At 37.2% G+C, this 27,411-nt stretch overlaps 2 protein-coding genes across 7 annotated transcripts; one reads left to right on the top strand and one right to left on the bottom strand.

Annotated features, from left to right (window-relative positions):
* Nucleotides 1-1,019: 1,019 nt before the first annotated feature.
* Nucleotides 1,020-9,589, top strand: LOC114299636 (protein GET4). Of its 5 annotated transcripts, none has more exons than XM_028244422.2 (12): nucleotides 1,020-1,262; nucleotides 2,813-2,892; nucleotides 3,574-3,652; nucleotides 4,142-4,223; nucleotides 5,185-5,341; nucleotides 6,476-6,566; nucleotides 6,998-7,081; nucleotides 7,901-7,947; nucleotides 8,402-8,530; nucleotides 8,637-8,721; nucleotides 8,935-9,008; nucleotides 9,186-9,589. In XM_028244422.2, exons 1-12 carry the CDS (start codon nucleotides 1,215-1,217, stop codon nucleotides 9,187-9,189), a joined length of 960 nt encoding a protein of 319 aa, XP_028100223.2. In that variant the 5' UTR covers nucleotides 1,020-1,214; the 3' UTR covers nucleotides 9,190-9,589. The 5 variants fall into 5 exon arrangements, with proteins under 5 accessions (XP_028100223.2, XP_028100222.2, XP_082730263.1 ...); XM_028244421.2 differs by having other exon boundaries at nucleotides 8,928-9,008; XM_028244424.2 differs by having other exon boundaries at nucleotides 1,033-1,262; nucleotides 4,142-4,249; nucleotides 5,195-5,341; nucleotides 8,928-9,008.
* A 1,003-nt stretch (nucleotides 9,590-10,592) lies between these two features.
* On the bottom strand, nucleotides 10,593-12,955 carry LOC114299637 (uncharacterized). Of its 2 annotated transcripts, none has more exons than XM_028244425.2 (3): nucleotides 12,698-12,955; nucleotides 11,862-12,204; nucleotides 10,593-10,832 (listed from the first exon to the last, which is right to left on the bottom strand). In XM_028244425.2, the coding sequence occupies exons 1-3, from the start codon at nucleotides 12,868-12,870 to the stop codon at nucleotides 10,767-10,769; spliced, it is 582 nt and encodes a 193-aa protein (XP_028100226.2). In that variant the 5' UTR covers nucleotides 12,871-12,955; the 3' UTR covers nucleotides 10,593-10,766. The 2 variants fall into 2 exon arrangements, with proteins under 2 accessions (XP_028100226.2, XP_028100227.2); XM_028244426.2 differs by lacking the exon at nucleotides 10,593-10,832 and adding an exon at nucleotides 11,149-11,311 and having other exon boundaries at nucleotides 12,698-12,942.
* Nucleotides 12,956-27,411: the final 14,456 nt, after the last annotated feature.

The following is a 27,411-nucleotide window of genomic DNA, read 5'->3' as shown; positions in this document are numbered from 1 at the left end:
TTTTATAAATTTTAGATTCTGTTGAATTGCTTATCATATTTACTGACAAATAATTTTAAATCTTGAAATAGAAAATTATATATATATATTTTTAAAAATCATAAATTATGAAATAATTAAAGTTTTTTTATGATTATAATCAGACTTTAGTGATTGTTTCTATATTAATGGCACGCAAATTTAAATTTAAAAATAATTGAGCATACTTTCTTTGTTAGAAGTCGTAATTTATGGAATAATTAGAGTTTAATTGTTATGGTTAAATTAGAGTTAACCAATAGACTTTTTTTTAAAATAAAAAATGATTAAATTTTAGTGAATTGCTTCCATATATAGTAGCACACAAATTTAAATTTTGAAATAATTTAGCATACTTATCTTTTAAAAACCGTAATATATGAAATAATTAGAGTTTTATTATTATAATTAAATAACAGTTTAACCAATATAATGTTTTTTATTATTTAAAAATCATAAAATATAATTTGAGTGTTTAGAAATCCCAGAAGCCTTCTCATGAGAAAGGTCATTTTCCTTATATATATAGATTACATTCAATAATTACTAAACAACTTGTTTCATTCATCAAATCATTCAAAACTATTAAACTATTTAAACTATTTATTTCATTCACAAATTATTAAACGATTTTTTTCATTAATCAAATTATCTAAATAAAAAATTAAATGTAAAATTACATTATATCTTTGGAGGGTTTTGGGAATATGGTTAAAAATTATTTTTTGACGTTTTTGTGAGAGAGTGAAATGGATTAAAAACTGAGAAGTGGCTTTTAACCCACTTCCCAAAACACCTTTCGTTTGGAAAGTAAGTTGGGATTAATTTAACATACTAAAAGATAAAATAGGTAAGAAAATCAATATGATAAAATATCACATCTAAATTATAATTATTTTATTTTTACTCCTACAAAATTATAAAAAAATTAAAAATTCTTTCGAAACAAATTTTTTATAATCAAATTAAAGTAGCCAAAAAAAACTAAAAAGACATGCCGAAAAAATTCCCCCCAAATGAATCCTACATGCCAAAAATAGACTAAGGTACAACATGACGAGCATGGGTACCACCCCTTAAGCACACAATATATAAGCTCCATTTGAAGTCGAACTTTACAAACAGTTGTGGATTGTCAGGTCAGGAGGACCAAATCAGATCTCTCTGTGTCTGTAGCGAATTGATCATCGAAGGTGATGTTGCGAGAGAGAGTCAGAAGAAGTTTGTTGCCTCCCGCTAAAGAGGTAAACCCATTAACGTTAATCAGTTCCGTCTTAATCTGGCATATGAATCTTTTAACTTCATTTGTTTTCAGATCAATTGATGTCAAAATTGCAAAGCTGAATTTTGTTTTTTAATCATCCATTTGTTTCAATAAATTAGACCCTTTATTTAGTTTTGTGGGTGGGTTATGAAACCCTACCTTATCATTACCTTTTTTAAGTTTTCTGAGATTGATTGGGTTGGTGTTCTATGATTTTGATGGTGGGGAGGGGGTCAGCTGGTTGAGGAGTACCCTATGGGAAGATGGCATTCATTGATATGGCTAAGGAGGGAGAGAGAGAGAAAGAGGGAGGCAAAAAGGAGGGAAAATGAATGTAACCCCTGTTGCAGACCTTGGATGTATCATATGTGGACATTGCGGAGAAATTATTCAATGCTCCTAGAGCAAGTCTAGGTGGTGCTCTAAATCAATAGTTACTGGTCTAAATCTAAGAAGCATGGGCACGGACACGTGACGTGACATGGATATGTGGGCACACAAATTTTTGAAAAAATGCAGAACACAACATGTTGGGCATATGTGCAAAACATATAATTTTATATATTTATCATATGTTATATTTTTAAATATTTTATATAAAATATTTAATTTTATCAAATTTATCAATCTTAAGTGTGTTATTTCAATAAAAAAATTAAAAATTTTAGCGTGTCCTTAATGTGTCTCCAGCATGTCCCAAATTGTCCACAATGTGTCCCAAGTGTCCTAGCGTGTCTGGAGCGTGTTCGGTGCATGTCCTTGTCCGACATGTGTAGGACAAACCGTACGTCACCTCCAGAGAGGTGGCCGTGCTTCGTAGGTCTAAACTATGAGACTTTTAACAGACGATGTACAAAGTTTCAATGAGTAAATGGAACAGAGCATTGCTTCAAGAGTACTGAATAATTTCTCTGACAAAGAGTAGGTATGATACACTCCTTCTTGGGCATGTCACAGGACTCAAAGGTAGGTATGATACGACCATCGACGTTTTGTGTCTTGGTCAAGGCCCTTCTCTCTTTAAGACTTGTCTGCTCGTGCTCCTCCCCAAAGGGTGTAGGGTGGGCTGACGAGGTGCTAGGGTGATCCCTTGCACTCTAGTCTCCAATTCACAAGCGCTCTGGTGATCCTGAACTAGGAACCTGAGCCCTGCTCTTTGCCCATATAATGTGGTCTGATGTCTTGGTCTCTAGTGATTGAGAGAGACCTTGTTTGGTGGGGCTATGCTCAAGCCAGGCAACTAAGTGAGCTAGACTTGACCGTGGTGTATTTGGTGAGGCGGAGTGCAGGTGATGGCACTGGGCTTGCTGGTTGGCCCACACCACATGTCTGCCAGCTAGAGATGATATGTGGCATGCAAACTTGCGGGGAAGCCATTGGAGGGTGACATGGCAGCAGTGTGGTGATTCCAGTCGCAGGGCCAGACCCATGTACCTACACTGATTATATTTAAGTGCATTATTGTTGAGTTGTTGATTAGAATTATGAGACTAACAATTTAGAATACATTGTTTTTGCTGTCAACTGCAGAATGTTGAGAAGTTAGCAAAAGTTGTAGAGGATGGTAACTGCTATGGAGCTCAACAGATGTATAAATCTATTAGTGCAAGGTATAATATTTTATTGTAAAGTACAGTTACACACATGCACTCTATAAATATGTGTTACATACTTAGATTTATATTATTTATTTCTTCACTGTTTTGTTTCATCTCCTCTGTGCAATATGTGTTGATTGCTATGATTGGCATGGAATTACTTTGTGCAATTTTGTGGTTAGAGCCAGTGTGTTCTTCAGCCTTCTGTTCGTAGTATTTGGAAGTATGAAAATGATGCAGGAAACATAGGTGGCCTTTGTGTTTTGTTTTGTTTTCTTGTTTATTATTTTATTTTCTTACTTTAAGAAATATTTTTTGGGTAACAGTTTGTTTCCTGGAATTGTTTAAGCTACTAGTCTTTAATTTTTTAGACATATGTTCAGTTAAAATGGCTTTTATAATCATTGATTGTTTCCATTATGAATTTATGATAATTTAAAGTTGAGAACTGGATATGAAAGCCCTCGCATGCATGTGCACAACCCACTCACCCACACCCCAAATTATATTTGCATGAGGGTGCAATGTGGTAGCTAATAATTTTAAAAACATTCCTTTATTTAAATTACTTTTTTTTTTTTTTGGATTTTGGATAGATGATCAGATGTCTGCTTTATTCTCTCTCTTGGTTAACACCTCTTTCTTATATAAAATTTATTTACAAAGTAAAAAAACATGCATGCTTAATTGTAGATACATATCTGCTGAGAGGTACTCTGAGGCCCTAGATCTTCTTCACTCAGGTGCTTGCCTTCAGTTGGAACATGGACAGGTGATACTCTCTTGTAGTCTGGTGTTCCTATATCTGTACAGTTTTATTGAAGTTAGTTAAAAAGTTGAGCTAAAACTTTATAGCAGACATGTGTCCACTTTTTGTGTATCAATGGGTGTCAAAGTAAAGATTTATAATAATACTTGGTAATGAACTTACAGGATGACTACGCATGGTTGTAATGATTATTCCTCCCAAAGTTGATTGGGTTTGTTCTCTCTAAAGTTGGAATATCAGATAGTATTTAGATATCGCATAGCAAAATAAACAACAATGTAGCCTTTTTGGATTGATTTAATGTGTTAAACCACTGACAATCCATATTTGCATCATCATTTAAAAAGTGTTCACATTAATCTTACCATCTGAATTTTCTACTTTTTAAATGATGAATTTCCCATCATTTAAGAAGTATTAAACCATTTACAATCCATATTTGCATCATCCTCGTTGAATTCTTTACATTGATTTATTCTATAACATTTTCAGGTTACTTGTGGTGCTGAGCTTTCTGTTCTGTTTGTGGAAACACTTGTTAAAGGGAAATTTCCTTATGATGACGGTACTCTTGGTCAGTTCCACGACTACACTAGTGATGTAAATTTTTATCTTCTAGATTTTATGTCTTTCTATATACATAGACATACATTTCTGTTCATGTTTGTATGCCGCGTGGATGCATATGACATAATTCATTTTGACACAACACATGCATGCGACATGACACAGATGCACTGACATGGCAATTTAAAAAAAAAAAAAATGTAAGACATGACAAGTTGGGGGACGCACACAAAGTAGATAGTTTATATAATTTTTACATGTCATATTTCATTCAAAGATAATAAAAAAATACAACATAACACTAATTTATAAAATTTAAAGGAGAATGGATTAATTTTTATTTATTTTTCATCATTGGGTCCTAAATTTTTTTGTTTGAACTTGTAATGTGTTCATATGTGTCTAAATGATGGACGTGTGTCCCCTAAGTGTTCGTACTGTGTTATTATTTTTAAATTATAATAATAATAATAACACTCGTTTCGACATGAGTCCGACATGTGTTAGGAAGTGTCGATGTCCAACACGGACACACCACCTTCTTAGAAGTGTCCGCGCTTCTTTAACAGAATCTGACGCCAACTCACTAAATTGTAGAAGGAAAAGTTCATGGACACAATGAGGATACATGAATGATAAATATGTAAATTATGCATGAATTTTACAAGCGAAGAAGAAGACCCCAAAGATTTTCTCCATGGAAGTATGGAACTGAAAATGGACATTTAACCAATATCGTTCAACTCTGTGCTTTTGTTTTTTGATATCAGCTTCTAGAATCTGGTCCTGTCTATATCTTCTAGAATCAGCATTTAACCAAATCAATGGCTGCATAGATACTCTCTCCCTTAAGTTGACTGGATTTATAGAACTTACAGTTTCTTATTAGTCATTTTTTTTGTATTTAATATTTATCCAACTTTTTCAATATTTTCTTTCTTTGTAATTGTGACAAAGATTGTTGTTAGACCGTGTCAGGAAAATCCTTAAGAAGTTTCCCCAAATTCCCGTGCCACAACACTTGGACTTGACGGATGATGATGACATGCAGAAGCTTTCGGAAGCTCTTGGGGAAGCAAAAATACGTGTGGAGGGTTGCTCATCATTTTTAAAAGCTGCTATTAAGTGAGACTTTCTGCATATCTTGTTTTTGTTGTTAAGTAAAAACATGGTTACTAATCCATAGCTGTGCTACTTGTATTGCAAGGACTTGGTGATGTTGAGAAAATCACTCATCCCAAGGATCTCTTTGGTGTTGCAATCATTTTGTGCAATTTAATAATCGCGTTCTCAATTATATTCTGTCCATTTGACTAAGTTGCTGTGCTGTATATGTCTTGGATTTTGATGTATCTGCTAGTTGCTTTTGTATCTAGGTTGTCGCATTGTCCCAATGGAGCTTATTGTGTAGTGCAAAGTTAGACAACTTTTGTTGTTGTACAATATCTAGCTGATTAAAAGGTTTTTTTGGTGCTGTAAATTGAAAATTGCTAAAATAACACTCCAAACATGCAAAAGTAGTATAAATGGGTCACAATTTGTCTGCTTATGGCAATTGCTAGATTGTAACACAATGATATTTGAGTGATTCTGGTGGCTGCCTGGGGTCAATTTAGGTATGAGATTATTGCATCTCAAAGCTTGGCGCATGTGTAATTGTAGAAGTTAAACATTCTTCGAGAAAACTAGTGCCAAGTAATGTATTCTATGGAAGTTGTTTGGGCTTCCTGGCATGGGTTATCTGACATGTGGCATTGATTGAATTTAGTAGCCAATGGAGGTTTGACTAGATCATTTTTACACAGTTGGGGTGTGCCTAGAATGTGTTGGCAAGTATTAGGAAAATGGTAATCTCAGAGTGGAGATACTGTAACAGACTAGTAGTCTTGCTGCTTCCAATAATTCACTACACTGGGTTTCTTATGTCATGAAATCCTGAAAGGAAGATACATGTATCTTGAATCTTTGTTAATTTATAATGCCTTAATAGTTGCTATTTCCTCACTGTTAGCGTGTCTCTACTGCACATAAGATTATAATCATACTTACCCAAAAACAGAAAAGAAAAGACTAACATCTTTTTCAAAAAAATCTTCTTCTATTTTTTTATGTATTAGTAATATATATTTTTTTGACATCAATTTTTTTTTTTTTTTTTTGGGTATATATGTAAATGTATATCTGCACTTTCCCTGAGCTGATATTAATAGTGTTATTTGGTACTGCAAATGCACGGTAACTGAATTCTTTTGTCTGTAGGTGGTCTGCAGAATTTGGGGCTCATAGGAATGGATCTCTTGAACTACATGATATGCTAGCTGAATACATATATTCTGAATCCCCAGAGGTGGTAGGTGTGCCAACAGAATTCTATGCTCCTTGTACTCAGTTATCTCATTTTAATTTCTCTATATTTTGTTATGTAAATGGAGAACATTAGAAATTTTCGTATTATTGCCAACTTTTCCCTGGTATTTAATATACTTGCCAAAAGTGTTATGTTTTTTCCTTTCATAGTTTTTTTAATAGTTATTATAGCTAAATTAAAGGTGATAAATTTGTGCCTTGAAAATGCTCTGGTAGATAGATTTAGCAATTTTGTCCCCAGCCTTCCAAACATTCCAAACATGAACTTGACATTATTAAATTTTACTACATTGCAATTTACTACGACTATTAAACAGATTAATGGTGAACCAAGTTTCAATGTTTTTCATGTTGCTTTTTGTTCATTCCCTTAGTTTTATGATCTGTGAACACCAATATGCTGCTGCTTTTCAGGACATGACAAGAGTATCTTATCATTTTGTTAGAGGGAAACACCCTAAAACGTTTGCATCAACTCTTGTTAATTTTATGGGCAAGGTTAGGCTTCTTATTTACAATAATATCGTCTATTTCTTAAATTCGATCATGAAGATGCTAGAGGTACATGACCTTTTATCCTCCAACCTTTCTTTGTGGAAACAAAGTGCAACTTCATCGTAAGTTTATTCAGTTTTGTTTAGATGAATTTCTAGCATACATTCAGATGTACTCTCACTTTGTGGATACTTTAGATTTGTAAAATGTATACACTTTTGTGGCGTCCTTAGACTTTAGGATTTTTGTCTGATGTGTATGGGTGGCACCCACTTGATGCTCTTTTAATGCAATTATTTTTCTTATAAAAAAATGTACTCTCCGCTGCTAATTTTGTTGGGAGGACAAATTTTGAAAATCTAAAACTATTTAGTCAGTCTACTGTTTAATTATGCAATTTTTTATTTGGCCCTGCAAATGGGTAGGAGCAGTTGGTGTGAACCCTCCTTGAGTGTGACCATAATAGCCCTTACCCGTTGGGGAGTGAGACAAGAGAGGCCTAGATGGGCCCACAAAATGACCACAGGTGAGACTCGAATCGATGTCTTCCTGCCCGCCGAACCATATGGGAGTGGGACTTTACCACCAGGCCACCACCCTTTAGTGATGATTAGGTAATGCTGCTTGGTTTCATTCTGTTTATTCTCAAAGACGATGTATGGTGTAACCCATGTTATATTCTAGATGCACATAATATACTGCAATTTTATTTACTAGTTCGGTTGTTTTACCAAGTCCATCACAATCAGTTTCAATATAATGGTTGCTTTTTATTTGATTATTGTTAAATGCATTTAACTCATACGCTTTTCAATCATGCAGTGTTATCCAGGTGAGGACGATTTAGCCATTGCGCGGGCCATTTTGATGTAAGTACAATTGGAAACTGGATCCTTGCTTCTAGGTTTGAGATTATGATAGTATTTAAACACCATATCCAGATCGTAACCCTGTGATTCTCAATGAACTGATGGAAACCAAGGATTATAAAAACATACATACCTCTCACTACCTCCCCTCCTTTTTGCGGGATGGAGACATAGGATTGTCAAAATAGTGGCAAATAATTGGCATCTGTGTGTTGCATTACTCGAAAAAATTATGAATATGTGCTTTGCGTTTCCAAGAAATTAACCCAACAAATAAAAGATGACACTTTGATTTTGGGAAGCATTGGACCATAAACATGCAGGCACTGCATTATCATATCTAACATGCTTGATATTATTATATTAGAATTACCCATTCAGCTTTTCCACTGTTTCTTGTTATTTTCGCTCTGACATTAGAAGTGAAGTAGTGATGGCATTTTTTCCCTAATAGGTATTTATCTCTTGGCAATCTGAGAGATGCTAATTATCTTATGGATGAACTAAAAAATCAAGTGAGAGACAAGGAGCTTAACCTCCCCAGATCAGATTTGATGCAGTTCATCAATTATCTTTTGCTGACGTAAGTTTTATTTACATTTCTCATTTGACATCTATTCAGTATGAATTTTATTGGCTTGTTCTTCAGATTATAAGCGATGTTGATCATAATGTTATTTCCAATGCAGGTTGCAGAGAGATGCTCTGCCTCTGTTTAATGTGTTGACACAGACTTACAAATCTGCCATTGACCGAGAACCTGTATTCTATGAGGTGTGTGGTTATAGCTCCAATGTAGATGTTTTACAATGGATTATAATTCTTTTATGTTGCATATGGTGCAATCTTTTACCCTTCTTGATATATAAACAAAGAGTTCTCCACAACAGTATTTTAATAAATAAAAAATGCTTGAACTTGTGCGGGTGATGTCTATAATTCATTTCCTTTGTTTTATCAAATCTGATTGGTTTTTTTAGTTGCTAGAGGAAATTGCGGGGATTTTTTATGGAGTACAGCGTAGAAATCCCATGCAAGGGATGTTTGGAGATTTCTTTAAGGTATTAATTATTTTGTATTCCTTCATTACTAGTGCTGATTCAATTCTTTTTGCTACCCGTTAGTATAGTCATCAAATAACATGAATAAATTTTAAAAAAAATTTCTCCCAAACAATCGGAAAAGAAATAATTATTGCTACTGAAATTCTTGAAATATCTATCCACCCTATTTTGCAGATGATGGGAGGTGATGGAATGTGACAGACCAGTTCAATCGTTTAGTACTTTGAATGATATGCAACGATGCTTCCAATGTCCTGTAAGATCAGCGCTTCCATACAAACTTCAGAAAGTGTTTTCCGAAAGCTCTAATTTGATCTGTCGACTGGGGAGAGTGGTGCAATAGTTGAAGAGAACTGTAACAGTAATAAAGCCTTCAATTTGTGCTTGTATTATAAGAAAATCTGCAGTTTATTAGTTTATTTTTGTTGCTAATGTTCCTTCGATGCGAACTGAAACCTTATCCGACAGTTTTTGTCTGAACGAAGGACCAGTGCATCAATTTTTCTTCGCTTTGAGAACATCTAATTGTTGAAAAAATTTCATTATATTTATTATGCAATTATATATAATCTCTTAAATGTGTTTGTGCCCTAGATGATGTGAATACTTGGACAAAAGACGTGAAATTGGTCATCTTATGTAATATTTTGTGCTTTAAATTTATAATTTATTATTATTATTATATTTTACTCAGATGGCATGATGGAACATGGAGCCTAAAATGAGATCCATAAAAATAATATGATAAGGAAAACTAATGCGAGTTTTTTTTTTTTTTTTTTTTTTTTTAAAAAAAAAAAAAAGCAGGTAAAATTTATTCGTTTATATAACCTTATCAAAGGTTATAGATAGGTATCTGATTTATGTACAATGTATATCTCGTGTTTTCTTGTACAATTCTAGGAATCAAGCATTTTACAACCTAATCTAACATCCCTTAAAAAAAATTAAATTCTACTTGGACCAAGTTATTTGCTGAGGTGGCTTAAATCTTTATAATTGTCGGGAAAGCTCGATCAAAGAATCATTCCAAAATATATATAATGAAAAGGAGTATAAGAATGTGGGGAACAAGGAGTCCTCCAAGAAAGGATCAAAAGAAAAGAGGAAAAGAAATAAATGAACATATCAAAGTCACCACCTACAAATCACACACCGGACTCCAATTCCTAGTGTTTAAAAGACAAGGCGTGATGTACTGGTTGCTCATTTTGGGCTCACCTTAATCCAAGTTGTTCATTTTGCAAGGTCCATCAAATACATTAGAAAAAATCTAGTTGATCGAATATCAATAACTAAATGAATGAATTATATTCGCCTTAAAAAAATAGATGGTTTGTTTTCAATATCATACCTATCATCAATTTTTTTGAAGACATGCAATCTGATTATGTGGCTGTTGATATTCAATCCACTTGAATTTTTGCATGGACAATCAGCTCGGCAAGTCTTATAAAATGAATGGGGCAGATCACTTAGGTGGGCCTGGACTAGGCCCTATCAAGAGGGGCAGCAACCCCAAGTGTATGCGTCTCCAAAAGCAACAATGAAAATTAGTTCAGCAATAATTTAACCACAGCATTGTTGAACATTGGTATTGAGATTTATACATCACAGGCTGCTCAAATCAGCAAATGATCATGAACAGTAATCGTTCACATGATGTAGTTAACAATCATTTATTGGAGGATATAACACACACACCCCCCCCCCCAAAAAAAAAAAACAAAACAAAACATAATTATAGAAAATAAACTAGTCATCGATCAGAAAGACCAACTTATCTTTCTTGACGAAATTATGCGTTGTGTGATCCACAACCTACACAAAAACGCAAGCCATATCACAAAGTATACTTGAGATAATACTAATGATAAGTACTTTCAAAATGCTACCTGTATATAAGATTAGCAGTGGAAAAAAGTTCAAGCAAATTGCACAAAGAGAACAAATTCAGAAAATTTTTACGATTAAGGCCCTCTGAATCATCACGCTTCAAGCTTTTCGTTTAGCTTGCTCTTCTATTTTTTCAATGTCATGGAGGTGCCGAAATGAATTGTGTGCGCCTCTCACAACCCAAATGGGAAATAACTATTTCCCTCAAATAATTCAAAACCAAATATCATTTTACTTGTAGCTTTGAATTATTTGAGGGAAATGACCTCCTCTCCGTATGTGTCATGGTTTCTGTGGCTAGACTGCCACTAAATCATAATTCCCTGTAGGTTAAAACAACCTAGATACTTATCCAGTGTGTTCCACATCTATATGTATTATTCTAAAAAAGGAGCACTTTTGTCCTACAGAGAGAGAGAAAGATGGATGAGTTATTTAAATCAAGAGTCTTCTTTCTTTAATAATGCCCTACTTAACAAAAAAAGAAAAAGAAAAAGAAAAAGAAAAAGAAATCACAAGAAGTAAGAACTAATAAGAGAGAAAAGGGGAAAACAACATGGTAGAACCAAGAACTAATAATCCAAGCACCATCTCCAAAACGGCAAATTTTGAAGAGTAACATAAAATACGGAAGACATTAGGTAACAACCCTAATCCATGATGGCATGTGTTGAGTCCTACATTGGAAAGGTCATATGGCTATTTGTCATTTGGGTTGCGTGAGGCATGCTCAATAATCCGCTTCCATTGCAACTAGATATATAAAGGGTGTAGAATGAACATCTTCTACCTTTAATAAAAAAAACGAAAAACCTTGAAAATCTTCAAGGTGGAGTAGAAATCCACGCATGTCAAGTCAATAGATAAAATGAACGAATATAAAAATAACACGAATGTACCAAAGGAATATAAGGTTTAAAACTTCAGTGAAGAGTTAGGGATGGAAGAGCTCACATTAGTATTGCTGAGTTCTAAATTATAGAAGTCCATCACATCTGCTTTAAACAAAGGCCCAGCATGCCACGTACCACGATTCAACTTCAAAAACTTTGGACCTGCAATTCTGAAAACACGCACATCATCAACAGCAGGTGGCACATAGAAATGACCGCAGTGTGATTGCACAATATTCAAGCCCTTATCGGCCTTAATTTCACTTGAATCAACGATGGAGGGCTTAGCAACCCCAATATACCAAACATTGCCACCAATTGAACCAAGGCACTGAGTGACACTTGCATGATGTGTAATTGTAGAAAACTTGAGTGGTCGTTCTTCGAGATGCATAATGTAGAACCTAATAATATGACGAATTCATTAACATGAGCTCCTTAAACAAATCGAACAAAAATAATTTGACTGCATTAGGTGCAACTTATAAGTGACAAGATGATGAAATTGCATCTATGATAAGAAGACCTACTAGCATGGATGCCTACACAGCATAACAACGAATGTTTATGTGGACGTTCATCATGAATCGAAACCCTAATTTTGCGAATCGTGGATCCAATCAAATCGAGAATTGTAAGATTTAGTATAACTATAACTCAGGATACCCTGCTTGAAAAATCAATGAAATAATCATTATGGGACATACCAATTAATAACACAAATTTTGCAAAAATTAGGTCATCCAGAGCAAGTGAATTCAGAAATTACCCCTAGAACCAATCCACTATGGTTATTATTACAACACGGCTATGAGAGCTTGTGATAACTTCAAATCGAACAAAAGCCCTAGGAGAGAGAAAGTTACAGAGAGAGAGAGAGAGAGAGATAACGAAGACCTTGGGATTCCTCGACTGAGGTCCAATTGAGCGTCCTGAGGACCGAACTCTTCACCGTCCGGCGACGCCTCGATCACCTGACCGAACTCTTTGAACGTCTCCGGTGTTGCTTCGATTGGTTTCAACTTCACCATCGCCGGCGGCGGCGGCGTTGATTGGCCGGGATTTTCCATCTTTGATGAGAGAGAAAATAGAATTTTTGTGAATAAAATTACTGTTCACTCCAATATGGTATAGAGATATTTGTGTGTGTATATATAATTGAAACGATTCCCTCCCGCGCAAATTGTATAAGATTGGACTGTTGGAGGATTTCTGGCCGTAGGTTTTGTGTGACTGGATAAGAAAGTGGACGGTTGTGATTTAGGAATGGTTTGGAATGTTTTAAATAAGTGTATTTTTTAATTTTTTATTAAAAAAAATATATAAAAAAGTAAAGAAGAGATGCTAATAAATATTGATTAATGTGACCCAAATAAATGTACTATTTTAATACATATCAAACACCTACTTGTTGGCTTTTTTGGCTTTCGAAGGTTATTTTTGTAATTGTGAGTGTGCCAGAAAGGATCAATCAGTCCTTACAGAATATTAATTGCCAACCAATTATCAGACTATTATGTTTTAATTCTTTTAACTTCAATGAAGAGGACTTTTACTGGTGACTTTACTTAGGAGAATTAACTGACAATGATTAAATAAAGAACAATTGCAGCATTTCATTAAGTAAAAATGAAAGACTTACAATGATCCAATTCAGCCTCGCAGAGGTTTACAGCAACAACTTGAAACTACTCCTATGAACGAAGTGCAGTGTAGGAATTTTAAAGTACAGCAATGTAAATAACAGGCAATGTAAAAACTAGAAAAGAAATAATAAAGTTGATAAAACTGGTTTTTCTAGATCTGAATCTGCGCTTTTTATGGGGCCTTCTTTGCTATTTATACTTCTCAAGGATAACCATCGAACTGCACTTCTAACCGTCGAATCGATCCTCCATGATCGCTAATTATGTTGCCTTATAGTTAGCTCCACTATGCCATTACCTGCAGTTAGGCTTCCCTCCTGATTTTGAATTTGAATGTGAGTAACCGTTGAAGTCACATCACTTTGCATCTCTTTACTGATCTAGTGCTACGCATATCTTGTAAGAATCAATACTAACTGCCACGTGTACGATGACAATCGAAGACTTGAATAGTCTTCCCATATTGCCCTTATTCTGCTACGCGTTGAATTGGAATTCGCTTATACAAAATATGTAGCCAACATTACCCTCCGCACTAATATACCCAATACTTGGTGATATTAGTGGATCAAGGTCTTTTATCCACGTCTTAGAACGTGCATGGGCTTTTCATTTTTCCATAAATACAACCGTTATTCATCATTTGCATTAAATTCTCTTTTAATCCTTTGAGCAACCCCACCATCTTAGTATTCAAACAGACTGATACATCTTTTATGGCAAAACCAATTTTCTCTTCTATTGATCGAGTATACGAAGAGTTATCTGATGATGTTGTTCTTTTTCGAAAGAAGCTTCATGCATTGATTAGCCACCTTTACCCACCTCCCTGTATTCAAGTTATGGAAGTTTTTGCAAACTATCAACCTTTGGATTACGCACTCGCTACTCATAATTCTCTAACCCAAAATTTTGCAAAAATGGACATTGGAAGCTCTTTTTCTAATTCACAATCTTCTGCATGGGAATAGGCTGTGGCTTCTTCTTTCTCTGGGGTTTCTGGTTGGAGAAGCTGGTCAGAACCTGAGGCATGAGAGTTAAAGGAGCGAGTTAATCATCACTTTGTCGAGTTCACTGATCCTCTAGAATTCCCTACTGATACTCGGAGTTCGGTGGTTTATCCTTACGTACCCATTGACTGCCGACGCAGTTTAGAGGACAATCTGCTTGGAGTATGGTACATATCCTCCATGCCTACAAAGATAGTACAAGCTACCCGACACCCAGAAGAGGCACAAGGGTATAACCCATCGTTCTTAGCCCAGAAAGCGAGGCTTTGCTCTTCTGACTGGCTTGATTGTGTTAATGCCCCTCAGTTTCCTCCTTCTTTCAAAATGGAAGCTTCTATACCTCCTCCTCCGCAAAATCCCTACTGGATAGAGAGACTGAGGCTTATCCTTTCTGCAGACAAGGTTTTTCTCCCCTATAAGCCTCCACCTTCCCCTACTCCAACTCAGCGAAAGCAAGCCCAACTTCTACTTGCGGCTTTTTCTCACTTGCCTTTCAATGTTCTTGAAGACGATGTTCCTCTTAAGACTTTCGATGGGCTTGTGATGTTATGACTCGGGGTCACGTCCTCAACCCCATCGCCCAAGCAGAACTCCAAATTTTTTTGGACCAACTCCCATTGCTTCTTCATTGGCACCGGACTTCTATGGTTACCACCCAATCTTTGAACCAACTTTCATCCCTTCAAGTTCATACCTAGTACGAAGCAGAGAACCTCATCGAAGAATATGATGACTTCAAGAATAAAGACTCTGTGTACTGGGATGACTTGGATATGGATGAGCTGGAACAAAGGTTAAAAGAAACAGCGTTTGAAATAAAGGCTGAAGAACTCTTTTATCAAGTAAGAGCCCATCAACTTCAGTAGCCAAGCTTGGAGAAAATAGAAGACAGAATAAAAAAAGAACAGAAATTTATTGACCATAACTGGACCAAATTCCATGATCTTGTTATTTATTCTATTCTTTACTTTTATGAACTCGAATTTGTACCTAAAGAGGGCCTTTTGATGTAATTGCTTTTGTTTCAATACAGCTAAGACTTTTCTCTTTGTTTGGTATGGTTTGACTTTATCTCCGTTTGTCTTTACAAGCAAATTTAGGGCTTCGAACTCAACAATCTCATCCTTCGAATTTAGATTCAATTATCTTAAATAAAACACTGAAAAACTAACATGAACTTTTCCAATTCATGGAATACAGTTGACAACTTTTAATGGTTTCCATTTAGAATCGGTGCTTCAAATTTAACAGCCTTGCCCCTTAAATCTTGTTTTAATCAAATCCAACATATGGTCATGGTTAATACGATCAATCAGTTTTAAATTGACCATTTTTGCTTCGAACTACAGTCCATACTTTAAGAAATATGGAAGCCTCCTTTCAGGATTGCATTGTTTTATTCTAAAAGAGCAATCTCTTCTATATATTATCAAACCAACTATTGGTTTGGAACTTAGAACAAACCATTCCTAACTTTGAGGGATTTCAAGTTTTGCTTCGAAGGATTTACTCTCACTAAGAAACCATAAAACAGGTTTTTAATCCTTTTGAAGTAAACAAATACTTGAGCATTCTTGCATTCTTAGGTGTGGAATGTGCTTCGAAGCCGACTTTCTAGTTTCGAAGCCGTTGTTATTTGACTTTGGCGCCAAAATCTGGTTTCGAAGCCAAATATTTTGTTTCGAAACTGACATCAGCATCTTGAGATGTGTTTCCCTCCAAAAGTATCAATATTGAAGGAAACTCTTCGTATCTGTACTTTTAATACTTCTTTATGAATTACACGATATGTTTTCCAGACACCAAGGTTTTTAAAACCCTTTTTACTTCGTGCTCTGAACTCATTCGTTTGTTCAATACACAAACCCTTCCCTTCTATTAAATCTCTCTTCCTTGCTACTCGTCACCAATGGATTCTTCTTCACTGAAAGTACCAATTAGTGAACGTATAAGTCCAACCATGGCTTTGAAAAGATGTATTGAGGAAGAGATCGCCAAATTTACAGTTGATGGGTCAAGTGCCATAAATGGACGCCTCTTTGTTCCTCACTATAGCAACAAACAAGAATATGTCCTAGGTCCCATCTTTTGAGAAGCTCCCGCTCAACTTCCAACTTTATGCCCTCGTTTGGAGGACCACTTTCTTCTCTATAAAAGGGGGCTTCACTGGGGAAATTGGAGAATGAACCGACCTCACCGTTGCTGGCCGACATTGAGGGCAGAGTGGGAGGAATGGTATGACAGAGTTATGCCTGCAAGAGAATGTGACCTGCAAGAGCTCTGTATTCTCGACGCCCTTTGTCTTTCCAGGTTTATCATTCTTGAAGACCCTTTTTTAATTCTCACTGCTCTTTGTTTTTGGAACATGGCTTTTAATTTTTTTCAGTTTCCGTGTGGCATGATGGCCCCCACCATTCTTGATATCTGCCATCTCTTAGGGCTTTCACCACTTAGTACTCCTTTTACACCCAACTACGTAGACCTTTCTGTTAAGTTTTCCCTTCCACCCTTAAATTCCTCCTATAGTGATTTTGTAAAGGCTGAAAATAAAAGGGAAGGCCCCGTGAGAGATCAAGAACTCTTTTCCTTTATTTTATACTGGTTGTATAAATTTCTCTTTTGTACATCATCTCAGCGGATCATGCCTGAGTTCACCTCACTTGCGAAGGCCCTTGTTTTGAAGAAACGAATAGCCTTGGCCCCTTACCTTTTAGGCCATGTCTCTAGAGCTTGCTTGCAATTTTGTGAAAGACCTCTTGACATCAATCAGGGAGGCCCCCTCTGGGTGCTTCAACTGTGGCTCTTTGCATACTTTACTGACCTGCATCCTAAGTGCTTAAAGTTTTTAGTTCAAGACCCTAGTACTTACGGAGAAAAGTATACTAGAGTTGCTCTTTATCCTGCTTCCTTTGCCTACTACCTCACCTTTTTTCATCAACTTCCCATTTCCCCAACTGCCACCTTTTTTTGTCCCTTTGATGCCAACAAAGGACCAACTTGGCTGCAAACATTCTTGGCTGATAAAGAGTGTTCCATCCCATCACACAAAGATATGTAGGCTTCCATTTTGTTGCCGAGGGAACTATTCATTGGTACTTTAAACCCTCGAGCCTACAAGTGCATATCTGAGGTATATTGCCCTTCTCAGTTTGCCAGACAATTTGGGCTTACTCAAGGAATTCCCATTCCACTCTGCAGTCTCTCGAATGTCCATCTCACAGCCAAAGATCTAAGAGTACCCAAAATCAAACTAGAGGAGGCAACATTTAAGATGTTAAAAGACTTGAGTGAGTTCAAATTTACACCCTTCATCCCATCTGGTTTAGCTTAAAGAGATTTCAAAATTGGTGGACAGCCAATATGGAAGTGCATCTAGCCATACATCCTCATGATTTACTGATAGGACTAGGTGTGCCTTCTAAGGCTAAACCAACAACAGTCGAGAACATTCCCTCTCTTTCCACAGCTGCCAAGACTGTTCCTACAGCCTCACCCCCTCCTGCTAGAGTTACCAGGGCTACTTCGAAAAAAGGTATGTATTTTTAGGTTTCTTTTCTTTTAGACTCTTTTGTTTGTTTCCTTTACACTTATACCTCTTGGTGTAGGGTCTCTACAAGAAGAATCTCCTAAGAGAGCTGAAGCTCTAGCTACTCTCAAAGACAAACATCAGCAGAAAAAGAAAATGAAGCTAATACTCATTCCTGAAGAGTCTGAATCTCAAATGGAAGAGAGAAAGATTGAGAAAGAGCAGGAAATACCATTACAGAGAAAAAGGAGAAAAAAAAATGACTGTCTCTCCTTATGATTTGGTCGAAGACCCCACTCATGAGGCAGCTGCCAAAGTAGTAGAGGAAGAACTCACTCTTGAAAAGTCTGAATCTCAGATTGAAGAAAGAGAAAGATTGAGAAAGAGTAGAAAATACCATCACAGAGAAAAAAGAGAAAGAAGATCTCGTCTCTCCTTCTGATTTGGTCGAAGACCCCACTCATGAGGCAGCTGCCAAAGTAGTAGAGGAGGAACATTCCAAAGAAATAATTATTTTTCAAAGAGCTGAGAAAAGGCGACAGCAACAATTATTAAGGGATGAAGTAGCTGCCACTGATGCAATCCAAAGGGAAACAATGAGAAGACAACACACTGCCGAGCATTATTCCCTCCGTAATTCTCCCGTCACTACCACCACCTCTGAAACCAGTAATTTCCTTTCATGTCTCCATTTTCTTTTCCCAAATTGTTAATATTAAGACTTAACATTGTTTTGTATTTCTTCTTTTGCAGCAACAACTACTTTGCCTATTCTACCAACAAGGACTCCATCAGTTTCAGTCGAAGTTCAACAATCTCAGGATGTGGAGCCCATTCAAATAATTCTCCTACTTTCTAGCCCTATATTTTCTATACCCTTTTTGAGGCCAAGTATTCCAGCTCCTATTTTTTCTAGCTTAACTCCATACCTCCCTCACTTGTCTTTCGATTTTACTCAATTTGATTCTCTTTCGAGCTTTACTTCTTCTCCCCCTCATAAGGAAATTCTAGCTGTTACTTCATCTTTGATGGTAGCTGATTCCTATAGAGAAGGTACTGGTAGCTCTCCAATCCATCATCCATTATCTTTGCCTAGCTCCAGTCCTTCTTCTTTTGACCAACTGGTAGCCAAAACTATAGAGACTGCTAAGGATACTCCACCTACTTCTCCTATTCCTATGCAGTCATTTCTTCCTTCTACCAGGGCTCTTCTTGCACCTTCCATGTCAATGGATGAGGTGGATATCTTTGAGGCTAGACTTGCTAGTCTTTTTGACATACCTTCCACCTCTCTAATGATTAACAATGAGACTGAGCCATTAGTTCTAGCTGATTCTCTACTAGAAATTTTTTAGAGCTCTTCCTCCAGTGGTAAGACTTCCTTGCCTTCGATAGACTTGGACAGTTGCCTGGAGCTGCTGACAACCTTTTCGAGGATTCCTTTTGAAGCTTTACAAAGACCTCCAATCAAAAACGACTTCCTACAGTGCTGCAAGATTATTGAACAATCCGACATGACTGTTTCAAGTCATTTATCTCAGGCAGCAGCCACCATAGATTTTTACATCAACATCTGTCATGCTGCTAAGGCTGCAGAGGAGAAGTTGCTGAAAGATCAGAGTTTTGTTTCTAAAGTTCATGCTGAACTGTCAGAACTGAAAGAACAACTGTCTCCCAATTTCAAGCTCAACTGTTAGAAAAGAAGGCTCAACTTGAGGAAGAATTATCAACAGCTAACCAAGCTTTGAATCGAACTACTACCAAGCTGCAAATCACTAATCAAGAGCTAGCTAATCGAAAGCAAGAAATGACTATAGCCATTCAATTGTTTCCATCCCTCAAGAATAGAGTATCTATTGTAAATGAACAATTTAAACACTGTACTGACTTTTGGGTCAATCTATGGCTACATGTATTTGACTCTTTATGAAATAAATTCTTATTTATCATTGAAGTTTTTTCATGTTCTTTTATTTAGCACTTATTCTACTCCTTGTGTTTCCCACACGGTTAGATAATAAGGCTTCAAATATCTGCCATTAATCTTTTGGGGATGTACATATCCATTCAAATTTCTCAAATGGTATGCTCCAAAAGACAGGACTCTATGAACTTGATATGGTCCTTCCCAGTTAGGTGACCATTTGCCAAACTTGTGGCTTTTAATCCCTATTAGGAGTATTGTTTTCCATACCAAATCACCTTCATCAAAGCCAATGTGTTTGACTTTCTTATTATAGTTTTTGACTGCTTTCTTCTTTTCGAAAAGAATGCTATTTAATGCCAGAATTCTAGCTTCATCTATACTTTCTAACTCCAAGCACATACTCTGATGATATTGCTCAAGATCTAACTGGTCTTGGCATCTCACCCTCAAGGACTTAACATTAATTTCCACAGGTAGCACTGCATCATGCCCATATACTAAGGCATAAGGAGTGATTCATGTGCTTGACCTTGGAGAAGTTCTATAAGCCCACAACACATCCAACAATAAGTTATGCCAATCCCTAGGATTATCTTCCACAACTTTCTGTATTCCTTTTTTCAAAGACTTATTGGATGATTCAGCTTGACCATTGGTTTGTGCATAATAGGGGGTGGAATCAACAAGGCTAATTCCAAACTCTACCACAAACGACTTTACCATTTTTCCATCAAATACAGTCCCATTATCAATAGTTATAGTCTGTAGGATACCAAATCTATGGATTAAATCGTCAATGAATCCAATGACTTCAGTCTGGTCTACAGCCTTGTATGGCTTAGCTTTCAACCCACTTAACGAAGTAATCAGTGGCCACTAAGATGAAACAATGATGCTTCGAAGAGGGTGGGTGTATTTTCTCCATCATATCCATGGCCCATCCTCTAAATAGCCAAGGCTTCACAACTGCATGCAGGTCAGTTATGGGCACATGCCTTATTGTGCCATGCTTTTGGCGTGCCTGGCAACCTTTTGCATATTCTATGCGGTCTTTAAGAATAGTTGCCCAATAGTAAGAATGCCTTCGAAGCAACCATCTCATCTTCACACCAGGCTGATGAGTACCACAGATGTCTTCATGAACCTCAGCCATAGCTGTCAATGCTTCATTTGGGCCTAAACATTCCAACAATAACCTATCTCCCCTCTTTTTATAGAGAGCATTACCATACATTATGTATTGCATAGACTGCAATTTAATTTTTCTGTTGGCTTTTGAAGATGGGCCAGCCAGATACTGCATTATTGGATGTCTCCAATCTTGTTCTTGTAAGTCATTATGATTGACTTCCAGGACCATATTCCTCTTATTCAAGGGTGGTATTACTTTCTGATATGTTGTTTAGCTTATATCCCTTCGAGTATTATCCCTTTCTCTTGAAATTCGAAACTTTCTGATCCACATCATTAACTTTATTATTCAAGAATCTTGGGACATGAGTTACATTTGCTATCTGAAATTGAGAAAGCAGATGTAATGCAACAACATAGTATGGCAACATGCTTATACTTTGACATTTGAAAACCCATTTCACCTTGTTAACTACCAATTGAGAATCTCCAAATATGTCAACTGCGTGAGCTTGTAATCCAATAAGTATTTCCAGTCCCATTATTAAGGCTTCATATTCAGCTTGATTATTGGAACAAGTAATTTCATCCACTCTGAAACCATGCGTGATTTCTACTCCTTGTGGTGACTTAATTACTATACCAATTCCAGTTAAACCATTGGCTTTTGATCCATCGAACCACATTTGGCATGGTTTAACACTAGTCATACCAAGTTCCATTATCTCTTGGCTTTCTGTTTGACATGGGTGGTCTGCCAAAAAATTAGCTAAAATTTGTCCTTTTATTGCCTTTTGGGGAACATATTCTAGATGAAATTATGATAAAGCTAGTGTCCATTTGCCAATTTTCCCCCTCAATATGGGTCTAGATAACATATATTTAACCAAATTTGTGGTTGTAATTACCAAGATAGTTGTCGGTAAAAGATAGTATCTTAATTTCATTGCAGCAAAATACAATGCAAGGCACAACTTTTTTACAGCTGAGTATTTACATTCACAAGAATTTAGAACCTACTAAGGTAATAAACAATTTGCCCCTTGCTTTCTTCATTGTCTTGGGCTAAGAAAGCTCTCAATGAATCCTCTGCTGCAGCTATGTACAACTTCAAGGGCTTATCACCCTTTGATGGCATCAGCACTAGAGGGTTGGCCAAATAGGCTTTGATTCATTCGAAAGCAGTTTGATGCTCTGCTATCCACACAAACTCCTCTTCATCTTTTAGCCTTAACAAGGAAGAAAATACTTTAGTTTTCCCTGCAGTATTAGAAATAAATCTTTGAAGAAAATTAACCTGTCCAAGGAACTTTTGTAATTCTTTCTTACTTGATAGAGGTTTGACTTCAATGATAGCTGTGGCTTTATTCTGGTGAATCTGTATTCCTTTCTTGTGTACTACATAGCCCAAGAAGTTTCCAGATGATACGCCAAAAGCACACCTAAGAGGATTGAGTTTCAACTTAAACTTTCTCATTCTTTCAAAAGCTGCTTCTAAGTGAAACAAATGTTCCTCCATGGATTGGGATTTCACTACAATGTCATCAATATGACACTCTAAATACCCTCCAATGAGGTCATGAAAAATAGTGTTCATAGCTCTCTGATATGTAGCCCCAGCATTCTTCAGGCCAAATGGCATTTAAACCCATTTGAAAGTGCCAATATTCCCAAGACATCTGAATGTTGTCTTATGGACATCCTCATCTGCAATGCAGATTTGGTTATAACCAGAGTGCCCATCTATCATTGATAAAATTTGATACCCTGCTGAACTATCTACCAACAAATCTACTATAGGCATAGGATACTCATCTTTTGGAGTTGCTAGATTCAAGTTTCTGAAATCGATGCATACCCTCATTTTACCATTCTTCTTAACCACAGACACAATATTAGATAGCCATTCAACGTACCTGGCTGTCCTAATAAAGCCTGCCTTGAGGAGTCTAAGAATTTTCTCCTTAACTTTTTGAATCACTTCTGGACTCATTCCTCTTGATTTTTGCTTGTATGGCTTGAAATTTGGCCTTATAGGGAGCCTATGTTCTACTAATGACCTATCCACTCCTGGTAGTTTATTATAAGACTATGCAAAACAATCTTTGTATCTCTTTAAGACCACCAACAACTGGTCCCTGTCAAGAGCATTCAAACAAGCACTTACATAGGTGGGTTGCTGTATGGAACATTCCCCTAAGTCCACTTCTTCCAAGGGGTCTTGTATTTGAGAACTTACTGATGCTCCTTCTTTGATTCCTTTTAACTTCGAAGCAATCTCCTTGCTTTGTTCTGCTCCTAGCTTCTTTGATTCAACATCTTTACCATCATCCTCATAGACAAAGTTTGTCCACAAGGCATCCTCTTCCTGTATCTCTTGGACTTTTATTTCAATATCCAAAGCACAGTATTTATCCAAAGCCAAACGTCTGACCTCTTGCTGCTCCTGCTTCTAATCAATTATTATGGCTTCTTTCTCTTATTCTTGCACTTTCTGGACTATTGACTGTATGTCCAATGCTGAAAACTTAATTAAAGCCAGAGATTTGGCCTCCTGGGTTCCATCTCCTTGCCTACAACCAGACATCATTGTCATCTTTAACGACAAACTCTTCATATACACTTTCCTGGACTAAGTGCTTCAGGTGTGCTAATTCCTCATCAGTCGTCACTTCGGCTGACCCATCAGGCTTTCTCAGTATACTGAGTGGTGCTACTCCTTCAGTATACAATTTGGCCTCTGTGAAATCTGCACAAGCTATGAAGGGTTGAGGATCTGCATTAATCTCCTCCATCTCTCCATTGCACAAGGCCATCATAATTTTCTGATGTAAAGAGGAAGACACACATTTGTTGGTGTGAATCTAATCTCTTCCAAGTAAAGCATTATACTTAGCATTGCTGTCGATAACGAAGAATGTTGTCATGCAGTCCCTGGTTCCCACACTCAGGTTGATGGGCAAAATACCTTGGGTCATCTATTTGTCTCCAGCGAAACCGGCAATGGCTGAACTGGTAGGGATTAGTCTAGGGTTCTTCTTTCCTAGTTTCTTCAACGAAGATTTTGGAAGCAGGTTTACTGCTGCCCCGTTATCCACCAGCACCCGATTCATCTGTATTCCATCGAAGAAGGCCTTGATATACAAGGGTTTGACATGCTGTGTCATAGACGTCGTGGGATACTCAAAAGGGTATGAGAGGTTAATACTTACCTCTTTCTCACTCTCGTCTTCAGTTTTCATTAGTGTGGCTACTTCGGATTCGTCTTGCACCATACTTACTTGTGAGTCTTCACTGGAGACTAGAATTGGGTCAATCTCCTGACCTTGGTTTTCCTCGTCATCTTGAAACTCCTGTGGTAATATGAACACCATATTCACTGACACCGGAGAAAACGAGCCAAATTGGACGACTAGCTGTACCTGTTTTCCCTCTTGATCAACTTGTTCAATTACTTCATAAGCATCCTCCATGCTGCATTCTGGCACTTTTGTGTTAGTAACTTCCTTTGAATGGTTTGTTTCTGTTGGTTTTTCAACAAAAAATGTATGTTCAGCCATGAAGGCTTCAAACATTTCTTTCTCAACCATCCTCTTCCTTTGGCCTGGAACAACTTCATCTTCTATCTCACTATCACTTTCCATCAAAGCTTTTTCCAATCCTGCCAAGCTGGATCTTTCCTTGGCCTTTAGTTCGGAATGAACTTTGGCCAACTGCTCCCTGCTACAACTCTTTTTGTCTAGAAGAGTCAAATTTGGTCTAACTTTGAATCTTCTTGTCCTGCTGCCTAGCTCTTTAGTTGAACCAATGAAGAGCTTTCTCCACATTCTTTCAGATCCTTCTGGTACTGAGTGTACCTTCGTTGGATCTTCCTTCTTTGGGATCTAGAAATCACTGGGACCATATTTGGTTATTTTGTTTTTGGATGCTAAACCAATACCCAATTGTTTGGAGCCACCAAAGGTGGTTTGACCATCCTACCTTGATTTCCAACAACATTTCTTTGGGTAGACATCTCCCTAGGTTTGTTCTGCATGACAAACCAATCTGGAACTCCAGGTACCCATGAACCTACTGACCCAACTGTTAAACTGTTTCTTTCTTCCTTCGAAGCCATCTTCGAAGCTGGCCGTAAAGGGCACTACTTGGCCTTGACTCCCTGTTTTGGGCCTAACTTAGGCCCTTGATGAAGGTGGCCACTTTCTGTCCTGCGTGAGGCTGGTCAAGGAGGCCAATCTCTGGTTTTGATCTTATAAACTAAACCCTTCTCCGATCTCCTTTCACGATGACTGCTCTCCATTCTGTAATAATTAGGTGGTCTAGACTCATATAAAGGCCTCTTGCCTTTAGAATGCATTCTAGCGACTGTTGGCTCAGCCATTAATGGTTGCTGCCTAATACTAGTTGGATATGGCCTTTTGTTATAAGCACTGGTTGGTTTAGGACACATCCTTGTAATATTGTTTCCCATCAATTGGAAGCCCTTTCAATCACTTGTAGGTCAGCCTGCATCTAGGACACATTCTTTGCATGACAGCTGCTTCTAAAGAATCGTCATCCAGTGTTTCTTCATCAGAGTCTTCCCTCTGGTCTGAGAAACCTTGTCCAATAGCTAGTAGATTTCTAGTGTCTTTCTTGACAGTTGTCTAGCTGGCAACATGCATCTGCACATTGACTTCTTTCAATTCTTTCAAGGACAAGTTCTGGAAGTCTGGCATAATAACATTGGCTGCCATCTCTCCAATTTTCGGGAATGGATTAGTATCAATCCCCATGGCCTTTTCTGCTTTAGCTAGGAATTTTAGACTCCCCTTTCGAATCTACTCTTGGATCCTGTCTCGAAAAACAATGTAGCTTTTAGTTGAGTGAGACCAAGAATTACGCCATTTACAATACACTTTTCCTTTAAGTTCCTCTGGAGACGGAATTTTGACTCCTTTGGTAACTTCAGGAAATTTACAGTAAGCAAACAGTCAAAAATATCATCTGCCTTTGTTAAGTCGAAAGAGTATTTCCTCTAAAGGCCTTTCTTTTTAAACTGCTAATCAATTGCTGTATCTTTATGAATTAATGCATCACAGATCACAGGTTCTTTCCCTACAATCTCTGCTGCATCAATCTCATAATTAGGATCTCTATAATATGTCTTGTACGATGCATTACTTCGATCTTGTTCTTCTTCAAGTAATGCTTCATACCTAGACACCTCATAGGTTAATTCCACTAAGTCTCTAAACTCAGTTGAGTCAAACTTCTTTCGAAGCCTAAACTCTAAACCATTTTGAGCAAATCTCACAAATTCAGGCTCTGGTAAGATGATCCTACATTTATTTCGTGCTCTTTTAAATCTGGCAATAAACTGAGTAGCCTTCTCATCAAGCCTTTGACTCAATCTTCCCAAGTCTGCCATGGAAACCTGTGGCTCTGTTTGGAAGAATTGGGCATGAAATGCCTCTTCCATTTGTTGCCAAGTTTGGATAGAGCCAGGTGTAAGGTTAATATACTATACAAATGCTCCCCCAGTTAGAGAATTTGGGAATAATCTTAACTTCATATAGTCATTATTGGCAAATTCACCGCTCTGAGCCGCGAACCTAGCAATATGCTCAACCGTTGACTAGTTTCTATTCCCATAAAAAAGGGCAAAATCTGGTATCCTGAAACCTCTTGCGTATTCATGTACCCTATCTACCCATTGTGGGTACGATTTCCTATACACAAGAGTCTGAACCCCCCGAGCCATTGGTCCACACATCTCTCTAACAATGTCAGCAATTTGGTCCCTAGGGACCATATTTTGTACCTGTTAAACCACTACTGGAGGAACAAACACAGGATTTGGTGGACAACGTTGTGCCTGGGGTCCTCTTGGTCCATAGGGTGGTATATTTGGGACTGGTTGTCCTTGTGGTGTTGGCTGCTGTTGAGGGTATGGATGAACTTTTTGAGCCTGTCCTGTAAAAGGACCTGCGAAAGGTGCTGGAACAGGTGTTGTGTCTCTTCCAGTTGTAGGAAAACCCTCCAACCCCCCGGGTATAAATTCGAACAAAGGATTAATGAACCCCCTCGTACCAGGTATGACTTTGAACATGGGATTTGGAACCATCCTTACACCGTTATCTTGTGTTGGGCCAAATCCACCAACTTGCATGGCTTCACTGTTAAGTAATAAGGCATTTTAATTTGCCATGGGCCTCGAAAGAGGCTCATACCAAGACTGAGGTAGTGGTCTTTCATGATTTTGGTTACTAGTTTAACCATTAGTATGCCTATGACTTTGTATATGTTGTTTGTCTCTAGCTAATCTTTGCTAAGGGACATTTGAATTTTCCTCTATATGCCTTGTGTTTGTTTGTTGGTTGGTAGGTATT

The sequence above is a fragment of the Camellia sinensis genome, chromosome 1 (genome assembly GCF_055761805.1).
Source record: "Camellia sinensis isolate YWXY chromosome 1, ASM5576180v1, whole genome shotgun sequence".
NCBI lineage: Eukaryota > Viridiplantae > Streptophyta > Magnoliopsida > Ericales > Theaceae > Camellia > Camellia sinensis.
The sequence above is the reverse complement of the archived record's forward strand: the minus strand, read 5'-3'. Positions and strand labels throughout refer to the sequence as shown.